We start from the raw sequence: 27,677 nt of genomic DNA, 5'->3' as shown, positions 1-27,677 counted from the left end.
GGGCATTATTAAAAAGATGTTGAATATAAAATGGCCAGTATCATTGCCTGTACTGTATGTAAGTGGATAGCACTGACATATTTGGAATACTGTGTATAATTCCATCAAGCTGCCTGTGGGAAGAACTGCTTTGCTCTGACCTCCTGACCTGGACATTGTTATCTGCTCCGCTCCCAGATTGGGGACTGCTTTTGGAAGGGCTTGTTGTTTGTCCTGCTGCCACTGCTGAGGCAGTGCTAGAGGGCAATTCCGAGGGTACCGGCCCTCCAGAGAACCTAGCGGTTGGAAGGAAGGTAACCCTCAAAGGTGAAAGTCCCATCTTCTAGGTAACACCCAGTGTGGCTTCTATTGACTTTTTTTTTTAACATAGTGTGCCACCCAAAATTAATCTTGACTTTTGCTAATATAAAAACAGCGATGTTTCGCTTTACTTTTGTTCTCTGTGCTTGTTTTGTCTAAGGGTGGAATCAAATCCAAGTAACAACAGGATTTTTTATATTTTCAAAAATGGAGCTATCAACCATTATGGCTTAGTCCCAACAGTCCTAGACATAGCTTGACACCTGCATGGCACTAAGATGAGCCTAATCCATTTAAGTCTGGGCCTCCTCCACTCCATCTTAAAACTCTGACCATGCAGACATCATGACATCAACTTCAAGTCAGCCTCCCTCTCCCTCCACTTTTTGTAGCATCTTGCCTGATGAAAAGATCTGGAGATCTCAAAAGTTTGCCCACAATTTTGTGTATGTTTATTTGGTCCTAATAAAGGTATTGCTGGACTATGAATTTTGGAATTAATTGGTTTAGTCGCTGCTAGATGCAAAACAATTTCAAGAGGCAGAAGCTGCTGGAGCAAAGATACAACCATGGCCGTTCTCCTATGTTCTGAAAATATAAAATGCTGTTGGATAATTCTTCTATTATGTCAATTTTGACAGGTCTGTTCATTGAAAACTCTATGCCAAACTTCTGAGTACTGTTTTGAGTGTTTTTCAGGGGAGGGTGTTCCTACTGTCCATATCAATCCTGTATTTACTGGGATACAAAATAAATTCTGCTGATAAGAGGAACTAGACATTGCCAAATCTGTTCTCAAATCTGTATTTGGCAAGATAATGCAAATATACTGGGGGGGGGGGTTCCATGACAGGGCAAGGACACAGTTGGTATGGCAGAATAATGGGCAAATGGGAAGGACTGTTAAACCTTCTCACTGATTATCCCTTGGAAATATCACACCCCCAGGAAAGATCCCTTGACTTAACATTTGATTTCAGATACTGACTGGAGAAGGAAAAAAATAAAAGCAGATTCTGTTTCCATACTAACTTTGATTTCACTTTTTTCACACAACTTATCTTCCACTGCAGTGCTGCACAAACACTTAACATTCATATCTGCAGAATGTCACATTTTGCAAAAATCATTGTGCATACTACACACAATTTCCAATGCTAACATCTATTATTTCACAAATCATTATGGATTATTTATTCTGTACTCTTTATCTCATATCCCAACAGAGTAGTGGAATGAAAAGCTGAACAGCATGGAAACCCATAATTCACATTACTCATAACTCCCATTAGCTATACATACAGGTTATGTACATAGCATTCATATTGTTTCATGCTCCTCCTTTCCCAAACAGAGTAGTATTCATTTCATTGAACTTGATTTGAGCTGAAGTACAAATAAAAAAATCCCAATTTACTTCAAATAAAGCTCCACTTTACATGTGATATTAGTTATTCAAAGCCCTTAAAAACAAATAATAAAATAGAAACACATTAACATGGACAGCGTAGTAGGCTGAGTTGTCTACTGTGTGCAAAAGTAAAAAAGGTTAGACTGGTTTCTAAGGGGGGGAAATCCTTGTGTGCTAAAGACAAAAAGATTTAAAAGAATGTAAAAACAAGAAAACCTAAGAGGTTTTGATATGCTTAAAAATACAACAGATATGTAAACTAAGCTATACAACAAATTGGCTTTTTTGTAGAATAAAACAGACAATATCCATTAAACGGAGTAGAAACCTACATTTTGTAAAACTATAGCAAACTGTCTAGGATCCAAAGAGCTACTTTTAGGTATGGCTAAGAGCTTGGGAGTGCCCCCTGGAATTTTTAACTTTTTATTTTGAGGGCAAGCCCTCTACAGGCCATCTCACAAACTTTTTGAAAGTACCCCAGGGGTGGAATTCTAACTCAAGAAAAGGGTGCCCCCCCCCCCCCGGATATGAGGTCACAGCAATCATTCTACCAGAATCCAGACTAGTATGATGAGCCACAAGCACAAAACAAGATTTAGAAATAAATATGTGCAGAGCCAATAACATAAGCACATGGTCTCAGCAACATACTAGACATCAAATCACAAAACATGGCATTCATACATGTAGCATATTGTCAAGGAATTAAGCATTACTTCAGTCTATCATCTCATGTACATAGGATATATTCTATGTACTGGACTTTATTTTTATGTTTCTATTTGTGTACACGGCTTTAAAATCTTTAGATGTCAGTGGTTTAAAAATACAAGTAAATAAATAAATTGTAAAATGGAGGCAGGCTAGAAAAAAATACCCATTTTACAGATGGAGTCTTGGTGAAGCTTACTTTCCAAATGCTTCTTTTGTTTTCTGTTAACCTAACACAAGTAAAGTGTTAAATCACCAAGACCCCAAGATGCAAATAATCAGGTATGCTGGGCCTACCCATTAGCTAGATAGATCAGGTCCGCCCAGCCCCCATAAATTCCATCTGTGAAATACCCTCCATTATACTAGCGATAAAAAACAAGTTTTTGCAGAAGAAGGAAGTCCACCTGGCAAGGGCCATTCAAGCCCTGCAAAATGTCAGAGATAGGTAGGACATGGAATATAATAATTAGAAACCGTACGCACTGCCTAATGGATTTGGCAAATTTATCTGCACCTGAAGCGAGCATTGACAGTTTGTCCCCCTCCCCTTTCCACCACAGAAGGCTTCCCCACTGTAGAACATTGTGAAATCTACATCCTGCAGACTGCATATCTTCAATGAAAGCACAACAGAAAGACAGTTGGGAGGAAAGTGCCTGAGGGCTAGGCTGTGTGGAGGAAAGCCACAGGCAGGGCCAGGGTTTGGCCCCTGGATCACATACCCCACCCCCGCTCTTCAGGCTGGACCTCCTGCCCATATTTTACACATGATTGGGCAGAGGCTGACTCACATTTAAAGAGTCAGCTTTGCCACCCTCATGCTTAGTTTTTAGCACACATTTTAGTAGAAAAAAGAAGAAAAAACCCTTTTTCCTAACTTAGATTTATCTCCCACCCCGATCTGACTACTACTGTGTACTACTAAGTTATCACTGAGGCAAATATCTGAGAACTTCCTTTCATTGTTTCCCAAGAGTATCTGATATATTCTGTTTTATTCTTTTGGCCACAGGATTTGCCCCTGAGTTTGAGCCCCAAGAGACCTCAAAATCCTACCTAAATCCCAAACCTCATTTCCCAAGTCTCCATTGCTTCTCCTGAGTTGCCCTTTCAACTCCCTGGTTCTTGCTTTCCTAGTTTCTGCTTCCCTTCTTCCTCCTTCCATATACGTCTGCCTCTGTTGCCCCTCTCTAGGATCAGAGCTTAGCCAATGGCAGCCAGAAAATTTATTCAGAAAAAGTCAAAGTATCTAAGCACCTAGACTCATTTAATTAAAATATTACTTAGCATTTACATAGCTTTTTAGAATGCTTTAAGTGATTTACATATATTAACTCAGGAAAGGACATGGCTCAGTGGTAGAGCACCAGCTTTGCATGCAGAAGATGCTAGGGTCTATCCCTGGCATCTCCACGTACGGCTAAGGAAGACTCCTGCCTGAAACCCTGGAGAGGGGTGCCAGTCAAGTGATGACGATTCTGGGCTAGATGGACCACAAAGGTCTGATTCAATATAAGGCAGCTCCCTATGTAACATTTAGGGACAATGATTGAAATTGAAGGTGCAATCCTATGCATGTTTATTGTTTAGACAAAAAGAAGTCCTACAATTGTAGGACTTTTTTTGTCTAAACTTGCATAGGATTGTACTTTTAGTGGCTTAACCTGGCTTCCCTATAGGTATCCTTTCAAAACATGGTTTACGGATTTCCCGGTTTATCTCTCACATGTGGACTACAACTTCATGCACATTCACTCAGCAGTAAGCCCGACTGAATTCAATGAGACTTCTTCATAAACATGGATAGGATTATGCTAAATGTTTCATTTTGTTCAATGGAACTTAGGCCCATACTAGGCATGTCATATGATTGGCTCATTCATGCTTGTTTTTTTCCTTTTCTAAAGAGCAGCTGGGAAGGGCAATCTGGATCAGCACCATGGCATGGAGGGAGGGGGATTTGAACCATTTGTCCTCAGGCCCCACCATAGTCTTTATCCAGGTCCCTCCTGCCTTCTATTTACATTGGGAGGGAAGCTCCCATTGGCATTAGTGAACTGTATAGTTTCCAAGAGCTGTAGCTGTTCTATTTGTGCGGCACAGTCCTAAATATTTGTATGCACACTCCACTTCTCTGAGTGATGATTCCAGGGGCATAGGGCTTATGCAGGTTTGGTTTCCTGTGGAAGGAGATCGCTGGGGGCTTATTGGCATTTTGTAATCTTTACAAATACACAGGTTGAGTATAGGTAGAATCATAGCTTAAACACTGTCACAGACAGCCAAAGTCCACTGCTCCCACACCAGATTTCTAGGGAGACAGCCAGAACCCCAAATACGATTTCAAACTCATCTCTTTCTTTTTATCTGTGTTTCATCTTGTGTGATTGACTCAAGCTGCAGTTTATTTATTGTACCTTTCACACACAGGCACGGCACTTTCTCCCCCTAGCTGTGGGTGGGGGGTATACAGATGAGTAATCTCCAACTATCAGCTAGCCTTCTCAGACCACCTTAACTCCCATGGAGACATATCTCAGTGAACATACAGGCTTATCAACCCTCTTTTGTCAGTGCTGGCCAGGTAGTACCCTGTGCAAACCACACTTATAGCCCTATTCATAGATATCTAATAGGAAACCCACAACAATATGCTTAGAATCAAGTCTCACCATGTTCAGTGGAGTTTACTCCTAGGTAAGTGTGAAAAAAAATTGCAAGCTGTGAACATAGATGACTTAGGAGATGAGTCTGTGCGAATATCTTTTAATAGAAACTGTGGAGGCTGGACCTTTTGTGGGGAAAGTCGTACTGGAGTGGGGGAACAAAGGATGATCCTTGAACTTCTAGGGCAGGTGCAGCTCGAGTGTTGAGGTTGGGCCCTAAAACAGCAAAAGGCCCATCAGCAGAACTGCTGTTCTCATTTCACAGGAGCACCCAAGAAGATAGCACAAGGAAACCTTTAGTTTGCAGCCCTGCATTTTCCAAGTGAAATGGGCCCACAGACACATCTTTTGCTGGAGTCCCCAAGTTTATGGATCCAGTGGCAGTCAGCTATACATCTGCATGAATTATGTACGTTCTTCTGAGATGGTGGCCGGGCCGGGTTAGCGAGGAAAGCATGGTGGGAGCGAAGCGGCCGCTGAGTACATGGGAGGTAAACTTCGCGTGAAGAATGAAAACGGGAGTCACCTAACTCAGGACTGCACGACTTTGCGACCCACCAAACTGAACGCCCCCAGCGAGAGGCTTGATAAACCTGTTTCTGCTGCTTGCCCGGTATTGCAAAAGCAGGAACGGGGTGCGGGTGCGGGTGTGGGGGAAGAGACACCCAGCATCCGGCCGGCCACCAGACACGGCTGGTGTTGGTCTCACATCCAGCTTGGTGGGCCACGAGTCGCGCAGGCCTGTTTGGAGCCAAACCAACCCTGACCTGGCACAAGAGACAATGTGAGGGGACGCCATGAGAAAGGGGGCGGGGCGAGGCAGGGCCGGGCCGGGCCGGGCCGTAATTGGATTGCGCTGGGATGGGCGGGGCCCCCTCTCGCGGCGGCTGCCGTTGCCTCTGCCACGCGCGTGGTGAGTGCTGGAATGCGCGCCGCCGCCGCCGCCGCCGCGCATTGCCGCCGCCGCCCGCTGAGGACTCGTCGCCCCGCCGCCTCTTGACTCCCTTCCGTCGCGCGAGTGGCGCAGCCGACGGGCGGGAACGAAGGTGAGCGTCTCGCCACCGGAGCGCTGTCGTGGTGGGTGGAGGGAGGGGTGGAGGGAGCGGGCGGGCGGGCGAGCTTGTGGCGCTGTCCAGGGCTGATCTGAACGCGGCGGCTGCTGCTGCGCATGGGACGGCGACGGAGGGGGTGGAGTGAGCGGGCGGGGGAAGCGCGGCCGGCGGGGAGGGCTGGCTGGCGAGCTGTTTGGCGACGGGGCCTCTCAGGAAGGAAGTCCCCGGCGGAGCCCCCCCGAGGAAAAAGGCTCCCTTCTGCCGGGGAGACGCGCCACCCCCAGCGGGCCGTTAGTCCTCTGTGGCAGACAGGAAGAAAGGAAGTTTGGTAGGGAGAAGCCGCCGCCGCCGCCGCCTCCCGGGCTGAGAGTTGCAGAGGAGGCCGCAGCAGCAGCAGCAGCCGCCCTGGTTGGAGCTGGACAGCGATTTCTCGCCCGCCCCTCCCCGCTTGTGGGCCCTCACAAGTGAGTTGGGGGTTGGGGAGGGGGTGACCTTGGGCTCTGCGGGGGGTGCGCGCTGAATGGATGGATGGGGCTGAGCAAGGCTCTGGCGTCGCCTCCTCCCGACACCCTCCGAGAGGGTCGGAGGTGTGAGTGGGCCTCGACTTTCTCCTCCCCCTCCCCGTTTTCCTTGGAAGGGGAAAGCAGGCAACCCCCCCCCCCCCGCACATACGGGCTTCCTTCCTGAGCCGTAGTCGGTGGGATCCCCCACCGCATCTGTTTCCCCAGGCCTCGTGTGTGTGTCGAGGGGGAAGGGAACGGTTGAAGAAGACTCATTGCTCCAAACTAGGCGTGGGGAGAAGCGTACGGGGGGGGGGGGTTGCAGAAGCAATTAGGCGACAGTCTCGCTCTTCTCTCGCCCCTCCCCTATCGTTTTCTTGGCTGGGGGGTGGGGAGGCTGTCTCAGGAGAGAAAGGAAACGTCCCACCCCGCCTTCGCTGCCGCCTTAGGGGGGGCGGCGACTGCGGATCTGTGGGTGGGAGAAAGTTGGGTAAATCTTCGCCCTCGCTGACTTTTTGGGAGCCCAATAAGGGAAAGTTGTTGGGAAGCTTCAACTTTAGGGAGGGGGTGAGGGAAAAAAAGAGGAGTCCAAAGGGGTTGGCGAGAAGAGGACCTTGAGCAGCAAAAGCACCGACTTCGGTGAGTTGGTGTGTGTGTGTGTGTGTGTGTGCTGCAGGCAAGAGTTTTGCAAAGAGAGCTGCTTTGTGCTTCTACTTGGTATTTGAGAAAATGGCCGAATGCCTATTTCTGGAATGCAGGAGCAGCCGATGGTGGTTGGGCTGATGGTGCACATTAATTTAGTCGTGGGCCTTTTTAATTGCAAACTTTTCGGCGGATATCTATGGCCTTAAGCTTGCAATTCCTTTGCATACTTACTTAGGAGTAAAAACCCGGTGGGATTTAACTTCCTAGTAAACATGTGTCTAGGATCAGGCTGCAAGCCTCCAAACGGCCCAGGAGTTCGTTGGCTTGATAAAAAGACTTCATTCGGTATTTGAAAATTTTCAAACTTTAAAACTGAGTTGGTTTTCCTTGCTTTCCATCTTGATAGTGAGTTCAGAGTTGTCTATGTAGGTTATTAGGTTCGTTTGCGTTTAGGCCAAAAGAGACCAGCATATTATTTAAGTAAAATATCTCCCCGCCCCTGCTATTGGTTGGCTAATTTCAAGCCCAAACAATATGACCAGCACAGTTAGGTTCTTGAAGAACAAGTGTGCATGTGTTCTGAGTCTTCAGTACCTGAGCCGAGGAAGTCTGTGTTGGGTTTTTGTTTTGTTTTTTGAAAGTTTTGAAAACAAATCCTTGATCACACAAATCCTTGTGCATCATGGATAACTGTCCCGTTTTGTTAGGACTCTGTATAGTAGGGGTATATTTGGTCTGGAAGTAGTTACTCTGAATTAACCCAGAGTATGTTGCCTTAGGGAGCTTCAGTGCCCTGCATTTTACTTGTGGAGTGTCAAATAATTACTCTGGGGTAAGAGTAGTTCATATGGACAGGGCTTCAGACATCTGACTACTGAAGTTTTTTGTAGCAACTGAACTGTTAAGCAGTATAACAGGAAGTAAGGCCCAATGCAGCCTTCTACAAACTGCAACAGCATACTACAAACAGATCTTATGCAGTAGCAACAGGGCTAGGCTGTTGCCTTCATACCTGGCATGTGGGCTTCTGTCTGGACACATAATGCTGGATTTAGATGGATCCTTTGTTCTGATACTGTGAAGCAGTTCTTATGATCTTAAATATATGGAGTATTATAGGAATCCAGTCCCCTCATTTCCTCTCCCAAGAATGTATGGTCCAATATTACTCAACACAGGCCAGTTCAGCCTTTAATGCACTTTAATCATCCTTCCATATTTGCAGTGTGGGTAGCTATTTTCCAAAATATGCCTTTTCCAAAAATAAGTTTATTTTAATCCATATTAATAATTGTGATCCTACAACTCAGGAGGGATAGCTCTTTGGAGTGAGAGACAGTTTGCCTTTGTCTTCTGGGAATTGGCAACTTATTTTCTTTAATTATATATACAGGCAGATTTGCGCAGACACCCCATTCACACCAGCAGCAGATAGTCTCTATGTGACATCCCCTGTTAATTTGTATGTACATGCATACCTATACGCCCAGCCCTGCTCTGTGACCTCTACTTCAGCCATGACCTTAGGTTTTCTTTTAATTCAATCCCGTCCTCCTGCCCCCAGTTCCTTCTGTGTGTTGTACCAAGAGGCCCACTTAACTCCTTGCCTGGTAGAGACTTCTCTGTGCTGGAACATGTGCATTACAACAAGCTGTGACAAGTGACTAGTGCTCTGGCTTAGAAGATTTTAGTGTTGAAAAATTAGGTATACTGGGCAGCTGATAGATAGAAGTATACTTAGTCTTGGCCATTGTCTGGTTACTCTTTTTCTTCATATTTGGTGCTGAAAGTTGGGTGTTTCGTAAGCAGAGGACCAGTGGCAACTAATTACTGCTGCTTAGTGTACAAAGATAAGATGAGTGGCCACCTTTGTGCTGAATTATTAGACTCATGATCCTATATATATATATATATATATATATTCCTTGTGATAGCCTGGAAAAGACAAAATTAAAGCATTGTTCAACTGTTATCAATGAGTGATCATAAAATTACACAACTAAAATATCCCTTGTATTGGTCTTCCACTTCAAGATTTTCAAATAATTTTCACAGTTCTATCCTAGACACATTTTAAAAGTGATTTTATAAATCCTGTTTGCGTTGGTCATTTAAGTGGTCCAATAGTGATAAAATATTTAAAGCGTTAATTTGACAGCATTATAAAAGAGGATTCTGTGGTACTAATTACAGCCTCCTCCCCAAAAGACTGTTAATCTTTATGAAACAATGAAATTAAATTCCAAGTAATTATAAACAATTATTTATAATAAATAGCATATAATGAATTTACATAAATATAAAATGAAAGTGAAATGTATTCAAAATATTAAACAGTTCTCCTTGGATTTTAGTCCAGAAACCAAGTGATAGCAAGCAGCTGCAAAACTTAAAAAGGAATGAAAACTTTTTAAAAAAAGATATGGCTGCAGTACAGGGCTTGCTCTTAAATTAAGTGTACTTGGATGTGTAGGAGGGAAGGTCTCCAACTGCAGCAGAGCTGGGAAGCTATGAGTCTTCATTTCTGCTCTAGTTTTATTTGTTTATTTCAAGTATTTTATCCCGCTTCTTGGCCAAAAAAGGCTCCTGAAGCGGCTTACAATCAATCAGCAAAAAACACAGCCCCTGCCTGCAGGCATACAATCTAAAAACTCACACCACACAAGCAAAATGAGATGGGGAGGGAAGAGGAAAAAATTGAGCGGACTACCAGCAGGGCTGGTGGAATGGCCCTGCATCCCCTTTCATCTCCTGGGGGAGGGGCAGTCCAACTAGAGCAGGCCCTGATGTTCCCTTTGTTCGTGTCTCCCTGGCTCCTTCTTCTTTCCCACAGGGCAGCTGATGTTAGTTAGCCCTGTGAAGAGGGTGTTGGGGAATCCAACTGAAGATGACTACGTTATGCAATTAAAAAGTTTAACTTGATTAAACAGTCATTATTATCTGAAGTGGCTTCAAATTTGGATATTATAGAATGGCTTTTTCATAGGAGCACAACTTTAAAAAGCTTTTCTTTTTCTTTAACAGAATTGTTATAATGGCAATGCAAGTGCTGGGGCAGTCTGGTGGCAGCAGCCTGTTTCCTGGCAATGCAAACCTTGGTATGCCATTGTCAAACGACATGTATGACTTTCCTGAACTTTCCAAAGCTGAACTGGCAGCTCCTCAGCTTATTATGTTGGCAAATGTGGCCCTGACGGGAGAAGTTAATGGCAACTGCTGTGATTACATGGTTGGTGAAGAGAGGCAAATGGCTGAACTGACAACTGTAGGCAACACCAACTTTTCAGACAGTGATGGAGAAGGAATAGATGATGCACAGGGTGTGGAGACTGACCGTGAAGGACTGGAAGATGTGGATATGGGAACCCTTGGAGCTCCTGAGGTTCGTAACGTGGAGACTGCAGGACTGACAGTGTCTTCTGTTCCTCATGTTTCTATTCCCCATGTTTCTATTCCCCATGTGAGCCCAGACAAGGGCTACCCATTGGAAATGTCAGTTGTTCCAGAGAGTGCGGATGACAAATGTAAGAGTTTGAAGAACAAGCCATTTCGTTGTAAGCCATGTCAGTATGAAGCAGAGTCAGAGCAGGAGTTCGTTCATCACATTCGTTTACACAGTGCCAAGAGATTCATTGTAGAAGAAAAAGCTGAGAAGCATGGCCAGGTTAAAGAAACTGACTCTAGCACTACAGATGAGGTTGATTTCTCCAAGGGTCCCATAAGATGTGATCGATGTGGCTACAACACTAACAGATACGATCACTATCTGGCTCACTTAAAACACCACAATAAAGCAGGAGAAAATGAGAAGGTCTACAAATGCACCATCTGCACATATACAACAGTCAGTGAATATCATTGGAAAAAGCATCTAAGAAACCATTTTCCACGGAAAGTCTACACATGTTCACAGTGCTCCTACTTTTCAGACCGGAAGAACAACTATGTGCAGCATATTCGAACTCATACAGGTGAGTGTTGTATTTCCTTTTCTTATGCTTGGCTGTAATATACTCACAATGGGCATGTGTATACTGGATTTGATTATATTTGTACTTGTGCACCATCATATTCGAAATTGTGCTATAGAGATTTAATGTTTTCTGGTTTTAAATAATTGGTTGTGTAGCCAACATTTTGAGTTGATTGTATGCTATGGCTAATGGATAAAATAATAAAACTAAACTTGAGGTGCAATCCTATCTAGATAGGCGGCCGCCTCCAAACTCGGAGGCGACTGCCTATCCAAAGCAAGGCAGGAGAAGCACGGGGGAAATTGTTCCCTCCGTGCCTCTCCTGCCCTGCTTTTTCTCAGCTGTATAGCCGCGGGGGGCCAAGCAGGAGAGGAGGCTGCATGTATGACACATAGTTCCACTCTCCCTGGAACACCCCAAGCCCTGCCCCTTTTTAGCCGCTCCGCGCTCCTCTTCTGAGCGCAGAGGGTGGGGATTCTCCACGCTGCCTCGGAGGCAGCGCAGATTTGGGGGGGGGGTCAGTTTTCAGTGAACCAACGGTTCCTGGAAAACAGCATATCCTATAGCCATCTAGCTGCTGTCTAGCGGCCATAGGATTGCTCCCTAAATTGATTATATTTGCAATGACTACTCCACTTTGATAAAATTGACTACTCTTATTGTATTAGCAAGTTCACCAACTGGGCAGAAACTCATTCTTGAAATATTTTTTTAATTGAAGGAATGAATAGAACTATTTGGTTTTCTTGGAAATATTGAGTGTTGTGTCTGTTTTACTCATGTTTACTGATCTGTACAGCAGTTCACTATGAATAAAGTGTGGAAGATACATTTTTCTTTTTGGTGCACTTGGAATATCTGGGTGCACAATGTTGGAGAACTACCTGACTTCATTTCTTCATGGCTTCATGCTATGGAGTTCCTTACTTAGGAGAAATGAAAGTACGCACATATGTTTTGCACTCATTGATTTGAATGAAAACCTTAAACCTCAATCTGGAATCACTTCATTATAGAACAATGTTCGACTTTAATAGAATTACTCTGTATCAAATTGTTGGTTGAATACAGACCTAAAGTAGATATATTAACTCGCGTTTTAAGGTAGTTTTCATAGTGCAAGATATGGTAATGGTCTCTAAATTAGATGTTTTTTTTAAAGAGGATCAGACCAATTTGAGAAGGATAGGTTTATCAACAGCTATTAGCTGTGACAGCTGAATGGAATATTTCTGTTCAGAGACACTCTGAGTAGCAGATGTTGGGAACAGATAACAAGGGATGCCTATTACCATCATGCTCTGATTGTGAGCTTCCAGAGGTATCCATCTGACCGGTGTTGGAAACAAGAATGCTGGACCTGTTGAGCCTTGGGGCTGATCTAGCAAAGCAATTCATGTTCTCATAGGGTTTCCGCTATAATTAAATAGAGGTTATAGTAAAGTTAGACTGCCTCTAATTTTAATTGAAGTTTATAAAAGGAACACCTCTTTCCCTTACATGTTGACATCAATATAATTTAGACCTGAGATTTTTGGACATTTCAAAGCATAGTTCATCAGTGTTCCTTTGGGATCTCATTGAAACTAAACTTCTGTTGTGTATCTTGCTTGTTCTGTTGGGAACTGTATTTAATGCTATTACTATAAACACCATGTGCAGGCTCTACCGCTTAGTGCTATTTTATTTTCTGCTTTAGTGTTCATTCACGTTAGAAAGTACAGCTGTATTTTGTTACATTTTAGGTAAAGTCAACTTTAAAGAAGTCCAATCAAATAATATTTATATTCTGAAAATTAACCCTAATAAAGAAACAATTATGATTTGTGCTTTTGAAAATACTTTGCACAGTCAGCTAATTTGTTTTTCTCTGCTCAGCCTTTTTCTCCTTGTTTGTGTAAATTCCTCACAAAACATTTGGGAGAAAATATTTTTTTAAGCAAATGCAGAAAAGGGAAATAACAAAATTGCCTGAAATAGATTTGGTATTTGAACCTAATTTTATTCTGAAATGCAGTCAGAAATCATTTTTCTGATGGCTAAACTACACAATATACTAAATGTGTTGTGTGCAGCTTACTCTGTGCTCCTTTTTTTACTTATTAGTAAGCATATGGGCCTGTACTGTGTATGGGTAGGGGAGGCTTGAACCTTTTCTTCTCAGCTTCTTGTGCCCCCCCCCCCCCCCCCCGGAGCTACAGAAAGAAAAGAAGCCGCAATTGGTGCCAGTGATAGCTTTTTGCTTTAGTCCTCTGTGTGTGTGGTGGTGGTGGTGGGGATACATTTAGGAAAACAAGCCACTAGAAGGCTTAAACCTCCCTTACCTGTGCACTGTAGTCCCAATCCAGATCAGAACCCACACATTTCCTTGTAAGTAAATAAGAAAGAAAGGGTAAGCAGTGTATTTGTAATTTAACCCTCAGTTAATTGTGACAAAGGTAGCTGGAATCATTTAAAGTTTTTCTCCCTTTCTCATAATACTAGAAACTGGGGTCATCCAATGAAACAGAATGGTTGGAGATTCAGGACTGACAAAAGGAAGTTCTTCTTCACATAGCGCATAGTTAAACATTGGAATTTGATACCATGAGATGTAGTGATGGCGGCCAACTTGGATAGTTTTAAAAGGGGATTAGACAAAAACTGGGTTGCATGATAACTGCAGCCCACCATGGTTTATTTAAGCCATGATGGGCTGTGGCACATGCTGGCGGCCATTTTGAATATTCAATCCCCAGCAGGAGTTGCCATGGTTTTTTGTGGTTGTTTAACTCTCAGACGACCTCTGCTACCCAGGTTGGGATGACACAGCAAACCTTGGTAACTGCCCCCCCCCCCCCCGGTTGAATATTCAAAATGGCCCTAGCATGCACCACAGCCCTCCATGGCTTAAATAAGCCACGGTGGGCTGCAGTTATCATGGGAACTGGCCCAAATCATGGAGGATAAGGACATGTGTGGCTAGTAGTCCCAATAGCTATATATTGCCCACAGTATTAAACAATCCTTGGGTTGTCTTTACATGCAAACTAGGCCAGTGAAGGAGAGGGCTGGATGTGCCTGATCTGATCTCGGAAGCTAAGCAGGATCAGCCCTGGTTAGTAGTTGGATGGGAGACTGCCTGGGAATCAGGCTTCCTGCACTGAGCAAGGGGTTGTACTCGATGGTCTTGTAGGTCCCTTCCAACCCTTCTGTTTTATGATTCTATAAGCAAAGGAGCAACACTAGAAAGAAAAAGAGAAGACAAAATTGTGAACCGCCCAGAGAGCTTCAGCTATGGGGCAGTATAGACACATTTTTTTTTATATATAGATATATAAAATTTCAGTGTGCATTTTCCTGTATTCTCATACTACAGCCTCAATACTATACCCAATTAGGGAGCAAGCCTAACTGAACTCAGTGGACTTTATTTCTCTCTAGGATTGTGCTGTTAACCTCAAACGGGCATGTGAGCTGGTCATTAGACATATTTTTAAGATATTCAATCTATAGGTAAAAAGGAAAGCATGCAAAATATATACAGTGAGACAAAGAGATGCACAGCCTGCTGTAAGAATGAAACAATGTAAATAATACTTCATTTAGTTGTAAATTAACATGGCTTAGTGGTCAGATTTGCACCACTGTTCAGGAAATATATTTATTTATTTACTTACTTGCAAACATTTGTATACCGTTCCACATCTAAACAGATTCTGGAGCGGTTGTTTTTTTAAGAATAATTTTAATATCATGATTCATTCTTCTTATCGCTTGTTCATTTTATCTCTTATTGCTCACTGCTTTTATGATGGACCGTGTAATTTAAAACCTGTTTACTCCAGAAAAAACCCAGTTGGCTTTATACTTTGGTGCAAATGGGATATGGCCAGCATTGTGGCTAAAAACAGGGGTCCACAAATACTATCTTAGGGCTTAATCCTATGGCTGCTAGACAGCGGCTAGACGGCCATAGGATTGGTCGGTTCCCAGAGAACCCCCCTCCCCTGCTGCCTCGTAGCAGTACGGATCAGCCCCGTGTTCAGAAGAGCAGCACGGAGTGGGGGAAACGGGGCTTTCTTCGCGGCAGGGCAGGGAGCTTGGAAGTGCTTTCAAGCAGCGGTGCTCAAGCTGGCATGCTCCTGTCCCAGCTGGGCCTTCCTTTGAAAAGGCCACTGTGGGGAAGCTTGCCTGGAGACAAGGGGTTGCAGGAGTGGGCTGGCGACTACAAATTTTGTTTTAGTCAGGCAAGATAGTAGATTCCTGTTTTTCGCTATCCCCAAACCTCAGTACAGTGTTGAGAGAACTCAGCGTCTCTCTCTCTTGTCTTCTGATTTTGGTAGGGGGCTTGAGGGGGAATTGAAATTTTCTATTTGTGCTGCAGTTTGGAGAACGTTGGAAACACTGGGAGACAATACTGCTGTTTCTCACCTTCTCTTGACTGCACCACAAATTAGATCCTGTGGGAGGCTGCTGGGTGGACTTGCCAGATAACCAGAGGCATTTGCTCCCGCTGATTGGATTTTGTGGATGCCTGGCTAAGAATATGAGCCAGGAATCCCCTGATTTAAATTTTGCATCAGTCATGAATTCACTAAACAGCTTTAGGCAAGCCACTGATCCTCAGCAGCAGTACCCATACCCCTTATTGGCAAAATGCTGATAATAATACTGACTTGGCTTACAGGGTTGTTGTAAAGTTTTCAAACATAATGAGTATAAATCACTTTAAACACTCAAAGACTTTATAAATACAAATATTATAAAATGGGTGACTGTCATGTTAACATTTGTAAATAATCCGAACCTTTTTCTTTTCAGACTGTAAGACAGTGACCCAGCTCACATGATTTAAACAATCCATGTTTTTTTCTTGGGTTATTTCTCTGTGGTTCTTACTCGACAACCCAGAGTTCCAGGTTCACACCTAATGAGCCATCCCTGGGTTGTTTAGCACACCAAAAATGGGCAAGTGGTCAGGAGCCAGCTCCCAAACAATCCACCGTTTGTTAACCATGGGTTGTTCATTATGTACAAGCCAGATCAGTCAATCCATTACAGGAGAAAAATGTTTTGAATGGAAACAAACCTAGGTTGGATCCAGATTTAGTCATGCTTAGAGTAGATCCATTGAAATCAATGGGACATGCATTAGTCATGACTGTCTTAAGTCCCATTGATTAACTCCCATTGATTATTTGGCTTCATTTACTTGGATATGTCTGGCAACAGCCATAATTATAAAGGAGGAGAGTTAGTCTTTAGGTGAAAGAAGCCAGCTATTTTAAGGCTAATTTATATTAGAAGTATTTGCCAGATACATTGGACTGGGGGAATAAGATGTCTAAAGCAGAATGCTTAGTCCTGTTCTAAAATGAAACAATAAGTTTCTGCCATGTTTCTCATAAAATTGTCTGGCTCAGTTATTTGGAGTATGACAGTGTGATTTTCTAAGCAGCTTAAAGATTTTTAATTTACCATATTTCGCATTTAATGCTCTCTCTCTCTTTTCATAGGAGAACGTCCTTATTGGTGCTCCATGTGTCCTTATTCAAGTTCTCAGAAGACTCACTTAACCAGGCACATGCGCACTCACTCAGGTTGGTAAAAAGGCATTTCGAGAGCGCTCTGGTGGTCAAGATGATGGCTATATTCATTACATACCAGTGCAGGGTAAACATTATAAAGTCTGCAGGCCGTGTACGGTCTCCAAAGGGTTTCCACCAGAAACCACTAGAGTTGCTAAATGGTAGTAGTGTAGGGCTCCATGGGCCAAAGAAAAAGCTTTGGCAGGTTGTGTTGCTAATCCCTGTTATGTGTTAAATGAGTTTAGTGGTAGTCACACATCAACTAGCATTGCTAGAAAGGTAAGCTAACTTTCAATAACTCTTGAATTTTTTGTGAAGCTTAACCCCACCCCCACCTCCCCAAGACCCAGTGCTGGCCCAAATAAGTTTATCTCAGATTATTTTAATATGTCTAAAAAGACACATTTCAGTTATATAACAGTTGGAATTTATGATAAAATAATGCCTTATTTGAAGGTGTTCTGAAAAAACAACAACTATAAAGACAGCCAGTATAAAGAGAGCAGTTGCTGTTTTTACATCTTCTTTAGCCCAGTTCCTGGCTTCTCTGCTGGACCTTGGAGCCTTCGCTATTGGACCTGCTTAACTACTTCTTCTTACTACTACTGCTGCTACTAGACTACCACTCTCTAAGACTGACCTCATAGGTAGGAATGGAACCACTGGAGTCCCCTCAATATCCATGCCACAGAGCTTATCCAAGAGGATACCATAGTTGACAATATCAAAACCTGTAGAGAGACTGAGTAAAAGAAGCAAAGTTGCACTCTTCTCAACAGGGCAACCAGGGTTGATTCATGCCCTAAACCAGGCATGAACCCAGTCTGGAGTGGATCTAGATACTTCTCACTTGCCAGATTCCTAAATCATACTTAACTTGTGGCTGACTGTGTATCACTGCTTAATTGTCGCATGCTGCATTCTCTTGCTGTATCTTCTCAGACCCAAGCTGTCAAATTCACAGAATGCCCATGAGCCTCCACGTTTTGTGGGCTCTGTGTGGAGCCTGCTTCAGGCAGTAGTTTTGGTATTAGGCACAAGAGCAGTTTGAAGGGATGCTGCTGCTGATATGTGAGCAATATTTTCCTTTGAATTTCCTTTGAACGGTCTCTTGCCTAATCCCCAAACTGTTTTTTAAATGAGTGCTGAAAGAGAAGTTTAGAACAAGGGGAGAGGAGGCAGCTTCTGAAAGGAAAAACTAGGGCATGTGGAAATAACTTGTCTGCATGCTCCTTTGGTCCCAGTGGTTAATGCATGGTTTGCTGTTGGGTTAACTGATTGGTTATTTAACCTCTAAACAACCCAGTGGTCCGGGTTTGGATGTCAGCTGCACAACCTACAAAGGAGCCAATTGGGGGTTGTGCGCTAAAGTGGAAGAGGCGGGTGTGCTTCAGGCAGTGTGCCCATTTGTTTTAATTGCAAAATTGTTTTCCAGATGCTGCTTATTTAGTTTGCTTAACTAGAAAATTTTGTAATAGCTTCAGATCACCAGCTGTGGTCAACGTGTGGCCCTCCAGACATTTTCACCTACAAATCCCATCATCTCTTTCCATTTGTTATGCTGGCTAGGGCTGATAGGAATACTAGGACAAATTTCTGGAGGGCCACAAGTTGACCACTCCTGATTTGAAGATGAATTGCTGCAGTAAATATTAATATGATCGACTCCTGTTTTTATTGCTATTTTACTCTCACATTTAATGTTCTGAACAGTCATTCATCACCCCAGTAGGTCGTATCTTCCTTCTAGAACTATGTATTATGTTGGGGGGTGGTATAGCATTGCAGAAATACTTTACCTTTGTGATAATACAATTTTTTCTGGGGTATGGGCTGAGGTTTAATATTGTTTAAGACAACTATTCATCTGTAATTTCCATTTTTCTACCCTGCCTTCAATGGACCAGTTTGGTTTGGATTCCATTTGCTAATATTACTGTAGAGTGATCTCTCCTGGTATGTATTTATCATAGATGGAATGTGTGGTTTAGTTATTGCTTGCATGTCTGTTTTTGTTCCTTTTTTTTGTATTTTGTTGGTGTCTTTTGTGAATGTGCTCAGTGTAAAATCAATCAATTTTTAAATTCAAGAAATACAAAAGCATGAACTGTATATATCTGTAACTCTGCAAATAAGTTAATTTGCTTTTTGTAGTGTAATAAATCACTGGTAATTTCCCCCTTCCTTGCCTCAGGTGAGAAGCCATTTAAATGTGAACAGTGCAGCTATGTGGCATCAAACCAGCATGAAGTGACTCGGCATGCAAGGCAAGTTCATGATGGGCCCAAACCGCTGGCCTGCCCCCACTGTGACTACAAGACAGCTGACCGAAGCAACTTCAAGAAGCATGTTGAGCTTCATATTAGCCCACGGCAGTTCCTTTGCCCAGTCTGTGAATATGCTGCATCTAAGAAATGTAACTTGCAGTATCACATCAAATCCAGGCATCCTGACTGTTGTGACATCACAATGGATGTCTCAAAAGTAAGACTACGGACTAAAAAGAGTGAAGTAAACACTGCTGAAACCATTAGTGGTGATAGCAATAAAGTGGAGCAAGAACAAACAAAGAAGGAGTTGACCGAAAAGAAAAGTGAGAGAGCTGTAAAAGAAGAAAAGAAAGAGAACCTGTCAAAAGAAAAGAAACCAACTGGTAGTGTTGGTGTAGGCCAGGTGACAACTCGAAGTCGCAAAACCGTGGCTGAAAGCAAAGAAGCAGATGTGAAAACTGGTAAAACAAAGAAGAGAAAAAGAAAAGCAGAGGCCAACTCTGTTCCTTTGACAAAAGATTCTGCAGCAGACACTGATGCAATCGTGAAAAAGAAAAAGAAAACTGAGAAAAGGTCCCCCAAATGTCAGAACTCTCAAAAGGGTGAAAGCAAATTGGAGGTCACCAAAAAGCAAAATTCTTGCCTTAAGAAAAACAAAAAAAAGAAACATCTGAAGAGTAAGCCTGATAACAATAACAAAAAGCTTGATTGTGAGAAGATCATAGATGAGGAGTCTGTTCCTAAAGAACCTCCTGCTATGCCAGAGGGAGAAAGTAAGACATCTAGTTCTTGCAATGAGCAGCAGCCTGTTGTTTCTCCAGATGATAGCGGGAGTCAGTGTGTCCCTGGGGAGAACAGACAGGATCAAGAGCCACTGCCTGCACAGCATGTGGCCAAAAACATGGAGCTAGAGTTGAGAGACCAAGAAATGCCCATGGCAGAAGCGGAGACTGCAAAAGCTGTTTCTCAGAATGAAATTGAGATAGAACTGGAAATTGTGTCTGGGACCAGCTCTGAGGACTCTAATACCACCTTGGAAAAAGAGACAGATGCGCAAAAAGACACTTTACCAGATTTGGCCCAAGATATTCAGACATCACAAACTTCTGAGATGGAAGTCGTGAATCCGGATTTAGTACAAGAGGTTCAACCAATGCAAACATGTGAGATAGAAACTCATAGTCCAAACCCAGAAGATGACAGTTGTCTAAAAAAATTGCAGGCTGAAGACCCAGCAGGAGCTCCATCATCAGAGATGCCAGAGAAACTAGAGCAAAGCACTAAAGCAGACCTGGTTTCAGCATCACCCAGTGGCACAGTAGTGAATGAAAATCAGGAAATGGAAGAGGACGAGGGTATCCACAGTCACGATGGCAGTGATATAAGTGACAACATATCAGAAGGCAGTGATGATTCTGGGTTAAATGGTGCTCGGACGGCACAGGAGAAAACAAGTCAGAAGCCATCCCAAGAAGTGGCGGAAGCCAAGGCCACAAAGGAGAACTATGTGTGTATATTCTGTGATCGTTCATTTAAAAAAGAAGGCGAGTACAGTAAGCACCTGAACCGTCATTTGGTAAATGTGTATTATCTTGAAAAGGCAACAAAGGGGCAAGATTAACGGAACTGTGGTTTAATGATAGCTTATTCTTCCTCTGTAAGATCTTCTAGAGCTTAGGTACAGTTCTTGTAGAATCTTTGCTTAAGCTCAATTTGCTCATACTTTTAAGTTGTTGGTTGTTGTTTTTTCCTGACCTTTGATGAAATGTTGAACTAATTAACTATTTGTATCTCTTTGATTAGAGAGGGCAAGTAGAGTGTGTAACGCTATGGCTTGTTAAATTGGCATAAATCCCTGGGATATAGCCCTGGAATCACTTGGGTATTTCTTTTGACTTACAACAGAACTATACACAGTAGGTTTAGGAATGGTAACCTCAGGACACTGAGAGTGTCTCCTGCACAAGCTCTGTAGAAATGAATGGAAGAAGTGTGCAAAAGCACTGTCATGCTGTTGCAGAGTCATTAATTTCCATAGAGCTTGAGTGGGAGATGTTACCAGTTGACTGATCCCACAGTCTGGGCCTGTCCGCTCATTACATTCCAGTGAGACATTTTCAATCTAGAATGAGTCTCAGGCATATTGTGCTCTTCTCCTCCTCTTTACTATTTGGAGAAAGTCAAATGTTAATCAGGGTTTATTTGAATGTAGTATCTTCCTGATTTCCCAGTTTGGGCCCCCTTTCTTTTGCCTCTTTATACTCATATACAACAGTATTGGGCTACTTTACTGTGGTGGATTACATGTCACTGCAGTATGTGTGTGAACACTGGAACCATGTGGACAAGGCTAGTTGTGTTACTTCTTCCCAATAATTAGGAAAGGCCCATGTGACTAGCTCTATCTATGTGGCTCTGATATTCAGAATACTCTGCATTGTGTGAATGGGGTCTTTCTGGGGACAGATTGGGTGGTCAGGGAGATAGCGTGTTCAATGAACATAGCACAGCCTGGTTCACTCAAAGCTTTCTCTGTGAAGGGGAGGGTATGAGTCTTGGGTGTGAAATCCTGAGAGTCATCCCTGGTTAATATCTCCTTGGAAGGTGCCAAGGCCATCTGTGCTTGTTGAAGAAAGTGTTATATCAACAGAATCTTAGAAATGGGAATTATATTGCTCCAATGCTTCTAGAAGAATCTATCTTGTTTATCTTAACCTGTTGGTATGGTGAGTGCTTAAGGAACTCATTAGCTGAACTGCAAGATATATGGTGGCTTATTTTGTAAAAAGAGCACTTTGGGAAAAATGTTGAGGCTGGCTAGCAGTAAACATAATCTCATGATCATATTTTTAATTTGCATATACATTTCAGGTCCCCCAATCATGATCAGCAAGCCAAAATCTTGAAGTTCTTTCCATCTATTGATTGGTGAATCCATTATTTGGTAAATACTACTTTAAGACAAGGTTATTCCTTTTGTGCTTTAAAAGAAGAAAAATATTGCACATAATTTTTATTTTTACCTATGCAGTTTAAGCCTTTAGCAGTTTAGTGTTTGTGTTGTATTTGTACATTTTATATATGCATGTTTGGTTTTGTTAATGGATTTCCTTCCCTTACTGTTGACATTTTCAGGTTTGTTGCTTATCACAGCCAGTGTTCTGCTCCTTGTGGCTACAACTTCTAGTTCTATATTGGTTGTATGTTCTTTTGTAAAAGGTTGTAGACTCACCTTAGTAGCTTTAATTATTCGTTAAATAAATGATACTGTGGGCAGTCTGCAGAGAAGTTATCCTGCATAGACCCCATTTAATTGAATGGGAGCTCTGTAAAGAGCTAAGTAGTATTCATGCATAGCTTCCACTCACTCCAGTAGGGTTTGTGCAAGGGGAACTTCACTGTAGACTATGCCTGCTAATAAGAGATGGGAACTTCCCCCCAAGAAGGCTATTCATACATATCTCCATACATACAGTTGGATTCTTGATCTAACCCATAATATTTTTATATAGTCTGTGTTTTCATGCAGATAATATTTCTGCTCTTCTTCTGCATTTTGTTATTGCTTTGGAAATGCTGTTATTGGGGGGGAATCTTTCACAGGCCCCATTAAAATGAATGGGAGATGCACAAGAATATAGTTTGTCTTTATTTCCTGTTCCTTTTAAAGGGGGATTATATGAGAGAAGTTTCCAGGGGAATGTATTAATGGGTGATGCTTGTTAAGTTCTAAAACATCACTAAATAGCTTTATAAATGGAATATCCAAATTAGAACAAAACAATATCATTTCCTAATTCCCTGTATTTGTATATGAAAAATTTGGAGCACAATCCACCTAGACAGTTGGCTTTTGCACGGCTTGCATTTATTTCAGTGGGTCGTGTGCAAAAGAATTTCCAAGTGGATTCTGCTGCTTGTCTGCTTGCATTTTCATTGAAATAATCCTGTTGCTCTTCTAAAATTCCATGCATCAGAAAAATCCTGGTAAGCAACAAACCTTGAATTAGGGCAGATGTAGCAATTCCCGTTCTTTATTCAATCAAGTTTTAATTACATTAATTACCATGGTCCTTTTATAGTTGGCATAAAGGGAAATTGAAACGATTGGGTATTTGGATTATAAATTGTAAACTGGGGGGAAAGTCACAAGTAACTTTCAAACTGGTTTATTCAGTTAAGACTTGCTTGAACTTTTTGGAATACACCAGCAATGGACAGACCTGCAGTTAATTAGCAAAATTGAGCGAGCAACCTTTCCTGCACACTCATCCCCTTTCAAATAATTTTTTTCCCGAGGTTTCTGGATATAAATGTTTTTTGTAACACAGCAAAACAGCAGACATGGAAGCTTTGCATTGTCAAAGGGCACAATCTGCTGAGACATTTTCCAGCACAAGCCCAATTACTGTGTTCTTGTCTTGTTCTGATTCATTTCTTGGGGCTTGTGCAAGAGAACGTCCTGGTAGATTGTGCCCCCAAATGGCTACCAGTATAGTTTTATGTCCTACTGCAAACATATTAAAGCAAACTATAATATTTATTTTTTCCCTTGGAGACTGCTGAGCTTGCATTAGTTTCAGTTGCATTTAGTCTCCCCCTGCCCCCCTCCCTTTCTGCTGGAATCTTTTGTGGTTCCATTTCAACAAGACTTGACTGAATAGAGGAAGCTGATACTTCTGTGTAAGGGTGGGGGTGGGAGAGTTGTAATAGGAGGCCAAAGAACTGAGGGAGAAAATCCCTTTAGGGCAGAAATAAATTGTATAACATTAGTTATTTGTGTGTTCAAGACTTACCTTCGCTGTGACAATCATTGTCAACTGAGAATCAAGTTGCAACTATATTTATGTTGAACCATTAAACACTGCTGAAATGTCTTCCTAACCAATTAGCTCAAATAGTATTAGACAGAACTTTATTGTCGGATGTAAAAATATTGTTGTCATTTTGTAAGTGGTTTGGACAGAGGCTGGAAACTCCAGTACTGTGTAGACAGATTTTTTGGAACTTTTCCTATTTTTAAAGAGATGCTTCCATTTTGTAAGAGCCTTCATGGCCCAAGCTACATTTTTGATGAATCTTTTTTTTTTTTTTAAACCAAGTTGGTTGAAAATATAAAGGCAAACAGGTGGCAATAGTGACATTAGATGACATTACATAAAAAGGCTGTTATGTTGCTCAGAACATGCTACTAGCAAATGATAAGGTAAAGATTTCACACTTGGAAAAACTGTAGAAGACAGTACCTGTGTTGGGCAGTATTCTTGAGCATGAGAGTGCAAAACACTTAAGTATTAAAAGAACAAATCTTACAGTGATGTGATCATTGTGTGCTAAGATATGTTGGATATTGCGACTGACTCGAAATTCCAATTCATGCTCACCATGTTGTCTGTTTAGGATAGAGTGAGCTAAATATATCAACTGGATGGTTTTAAGGTATAACAGTAAAAGATTAAATGTCACTGAATGTTAGACATTGCTAATGGATAAGCAAAATTAGGGTTAAAATGTAGATAACTTACTATGTTTCTGACTAAAGTAGATATTTCTTAAATTGAACACGGGGGTCACAGGAATTTTGGATATACCTTTCCAGCTTCTTCCTTACTATAAAGGGCTTCTCTCAGCAGCAATCCTTGTCAGAATATTCCAGTCTGACCCATACTGCAGTATCTCATGTTGTTGGTACCATGTTGGGCAGTGTGGCTAGTAGAACTTTTAATGTTTGTGGAAACAAACACTAAAACCCAATGCTACAAGTCACCTAAAGAATGGATAACTAGGAACTTGCAACACATCTTAATATTGCTGCTATTTGAGGGTTGATTGACCTAAGGGCTGGAACTTTAAATCCTTTTTACAGAACAAACTGACAGGTCAGTTTACTCATAACATTGTTAATTTCAGTATGTTACATTTTGCTGATGAGTTGTAAACACAGGTTCAAGTTAGATGTATTGAATCTTGTCTTTGTAGGTAACACACTGAGATACAATATTAATTACATCCAGGTAGCTTAAGGAATTGTTTCACACACGTGTGTGTATATATATACCTTTTCCTTCCCTAAAAAGAAAACACACTAGCTAAAGAACTTTTTGTAAGCTGGCACTGAAACATTTTATGTTTGGTTGCACCGTGTTTGAAGCTTTTTACAGTGCAATACTTGTATTATTCTCTCAATTTAAACCAAAGGTAATTTTTTCATGCTTTCTATCTACTGTAGTGCATGAAGAGCTTTTATACAGTTGTAGTAGATGTAAAATCAGAACAGATCACATGTCCTGGGTTTTTATTTACCTAAACTATGTACAAGCCTTTGTCCAAAATGTAAGGTGTTAAACTAAATTGCATATTAACCCTTGAGTGTATTTTCCTAAGCATAGTTATAAGTCAATAAACTTTATTAAGGAATGTGTGTAGCTTTAATCTGTATTTTATTAATATTCAGCAAATGATAACATTAGCTTTGGCCACAGGATATATGCTCCAAGATCTACATTGGCTTCATGGGGGAGGAGGGGATGCTCTCATTTGCCTCAAGACATAGGAAAGTCAGAGTAGTTGCATTCTGGTGGTCAAGTCAGTCTCATGCTCTTTCTTGTTCTCTCATGGTCCTGGCCCAGTCCAGAGTGGAGCTTTTCAATCAGATGGCTGCACCAAGTGAAGAAGCAGGTTGCAACCCACTTGCTTTAGAGATAGAAAGTATACAATTAGCAAAACCATTTAGGTTGACAACTTCTCAGGTTCTTTAGTAACAATGGCATTAAGCCACATTATGCATATGTGATGCTGTTTTTCTAGCGATACACATTCTGGTCATTGTTGAGCTCTTTCAGGTAAGAAAATTTATCAGAGAGGCTTAGTATTAAAAGTAAAACATTGAACTTAGGTGTGAGGACATTACAATGAAGACTGTGTATACTGAAGATCTTCCAAGAGGAGATGGTGTAAACATGGGACATAATCCAGCCAAAGTTACAACTTTAAGCATCATTTATTAAAATAAGAGTTAGCAGATGTTTAAATGGAACTTACAGCACAGTACTACGTTTATTCAGAAGTCCTATTCAGTTCAGTGGTTCTTACTCCCAGGTAAATAGGGATATGATTGTAGCCTTCCTGGTGTTTAACTTTGAATGACTTTATTTACACTGAAGCAGAGACCCATCAACCAAGCACAAACTCAGTTCATTCTGTTTTCAGTTATGCCTTAGGGTTTTTAAAGTTTGCATTTTTCCGAAATTCAAAGCCTTCAAATGATATGATCAAGGGTGATTTAATAGCAACTGCACTGTGGGTTTCATCCAGTTAGTGGTCACTTATTTGTGTTTAATGATTAATAGTGCATTTTTTTCATCATGGTGCTGTATTTCTCTGATCCATAATGTTTTTATTTTTAGGCCTATAAATATGTTGAAATGATGTTCAGTCTCCACTTGTTGCTTATCGATCGATGGGTGTTGGATCGCCTCACACCTATAGCCTCTTTCCTGTGGCCAGAGAGTAGATGGGTGAAATATCTTTTTAAGCTCTGTGAGGAGGAATTTGTGGGTCTTTGGGGCTCTTCCACTCTCTTTCACTCCTTAAGTAGTGGGGAGGATACAGCAGTGTTGAAGGAGAACATAGCAGAAACGGTGCCTCTTGCCCATCCAGGAAGTACACTTATCCACAGCAGTGCTGGGGCAGTATACAATCTCACAGTTTCATGGAATCTTCCCACTTCCCTACCCTGTCTACATTTGTCAGCTGGTAATGAGCAGGAGTATATTCAAGATCCTTGAAATCCACTGGAAGTTACAGTAATACTAGTTGTAAGGCAGTGACTGTCAAATGTCATCAAATTGTCTGGCTTAACATCTCCAGCCAAATTACAAAATAAAATTACATGGAGATGCACGGGGCTTGTTTTCTAGTAACATATTTTGGATCAAGCTTGTAAGACCTTCAAATAAGGTGCCCAATTAACAAATGAGGGTATATTTTGGCTCACCTGGTGTCTCTAGTAAGCTGGTGTTCATTGCAGAAGTTAAATGAATTTTTCTATCACTTGAATAGGCTTCTCTGTGATTGTGGATCACCAAAAAATCCAGTTCAAAACTTCCTACTGTGTATGCTTAAAATATCATTGTACCCAAAACATCCAGTATATCTACTAGGAGTGAAAAACTAAAATCTTGGCAGTCAGGAACCCAAAACAGTAACTGAAAGTAAGAGTGCAATCCTAATGGGTAGCCACTCTGTAGACAGGGTTCTGAGATCAAAGCCCTCTGTCTATCCTATGCCTGTCTGTGCTATACCCATCCAGTTTGCTGGCTTACCTAGATGCGTGGCTGGGAACAGAGGCTTGTGGCTACTGCAGACCCATGTTCTTTCCATTCCCTCCCCATCCACCAGCATGCCTCCTCAAAAGAGAAGCTGCTGTAGATCTTACCACAGCAGTTGCGGGGGAGGATCCCCTTTTGGATTGTCATACCAGCATCTATGGCCTTGGGAGGGGAACTCCACTATATGCTATGGTTCCCTGGGGCATTATCCCAGGGACCGTAGGATTGCTCTGTAAGATGCT

At 42.0% G+C, this 27,677-nt stretch overlaps 2 protein-coding genes across 4 annotated transcripts in view; one reads left to right on the top strand and one right to left on the bottom strand.

Annotated features, from left to right (window-relative positions):
• The first annotated feature begins 5,920 nt into the window (after nucleotides 1-5,920).
• REST (RE1 silencing transcription factor) lies at nucleotides 5,921-25,522 on the top strand. Of its 3 annotated transcripts, none has more exons than XM_084835071.1 (4): nucleotides 5,921-6,140; nucleotides 10,316-11,262; nucleotides 16,764-16,847; nucleotides 19,030-25,522. In XM_084835071.1, exons 1-4 carry the CDS (start codon nucleotides 5,956-5,958, stop codon nucleotides 20,724-20,726), a joined length of 2,913 nt encoding a protein of 970 aa, XP_084691197.1. In that variant the 5' UTR covers nucleotides 5,921-5,955; the 3' UTR covers nucleotides 20,727-25,522. The 3 variants fall into 3 exon arrangements, with proteins under 3 accessions (XP_084691197.1, XP_084691198.1, XP_084691199.1); XM_084835072.1 differs by having other exon boundaries at nucleotides 6,118-6,610; XM_084835073.1 differs by lacking the exon at nucleotides 5,921-6,140 and adding an exon at nucleotides 6,285-7,285.
• NOA1 (nitric oxide associated 1) overlaps nucleotides 25,494-27,677 on the bottom strand; it is a 38,445-nt gene continuing 36,261 nt past the window's right edge. The window contains exon 8 of the mRNA XM_084835077.1: nucleotides 25,494-25,798. Within this exon, the coding sequence (XP_084691203.1) occupies nucleotides 25,751-25,798 (48 nt within the window). The 3' untranslated portion in view covers nucleotides 25,494-25,750. The remainder of the gene's footprint in view (nucleotides 25,799-27,677) is intronic.

Source organism: Heloderma suspectum, chromosome 2, assembly GCF_057233095.1.
Source record: "Heloderma suspectum isolate Gila_16-S chromosome 2, 16-S_ref, whole genome shotgun sequence".
NCBI lineage: Eukaryota > Metazoa > Chordata > Lepidosauria > Squamata > Helodermatidae > Heloderma > Heloderma suspectum.
The sequence above is the reverse complement of the archived record's forward strand: the minus strand, read 5'-3'. Positions and strand labels throughout refer to the sequence as shown.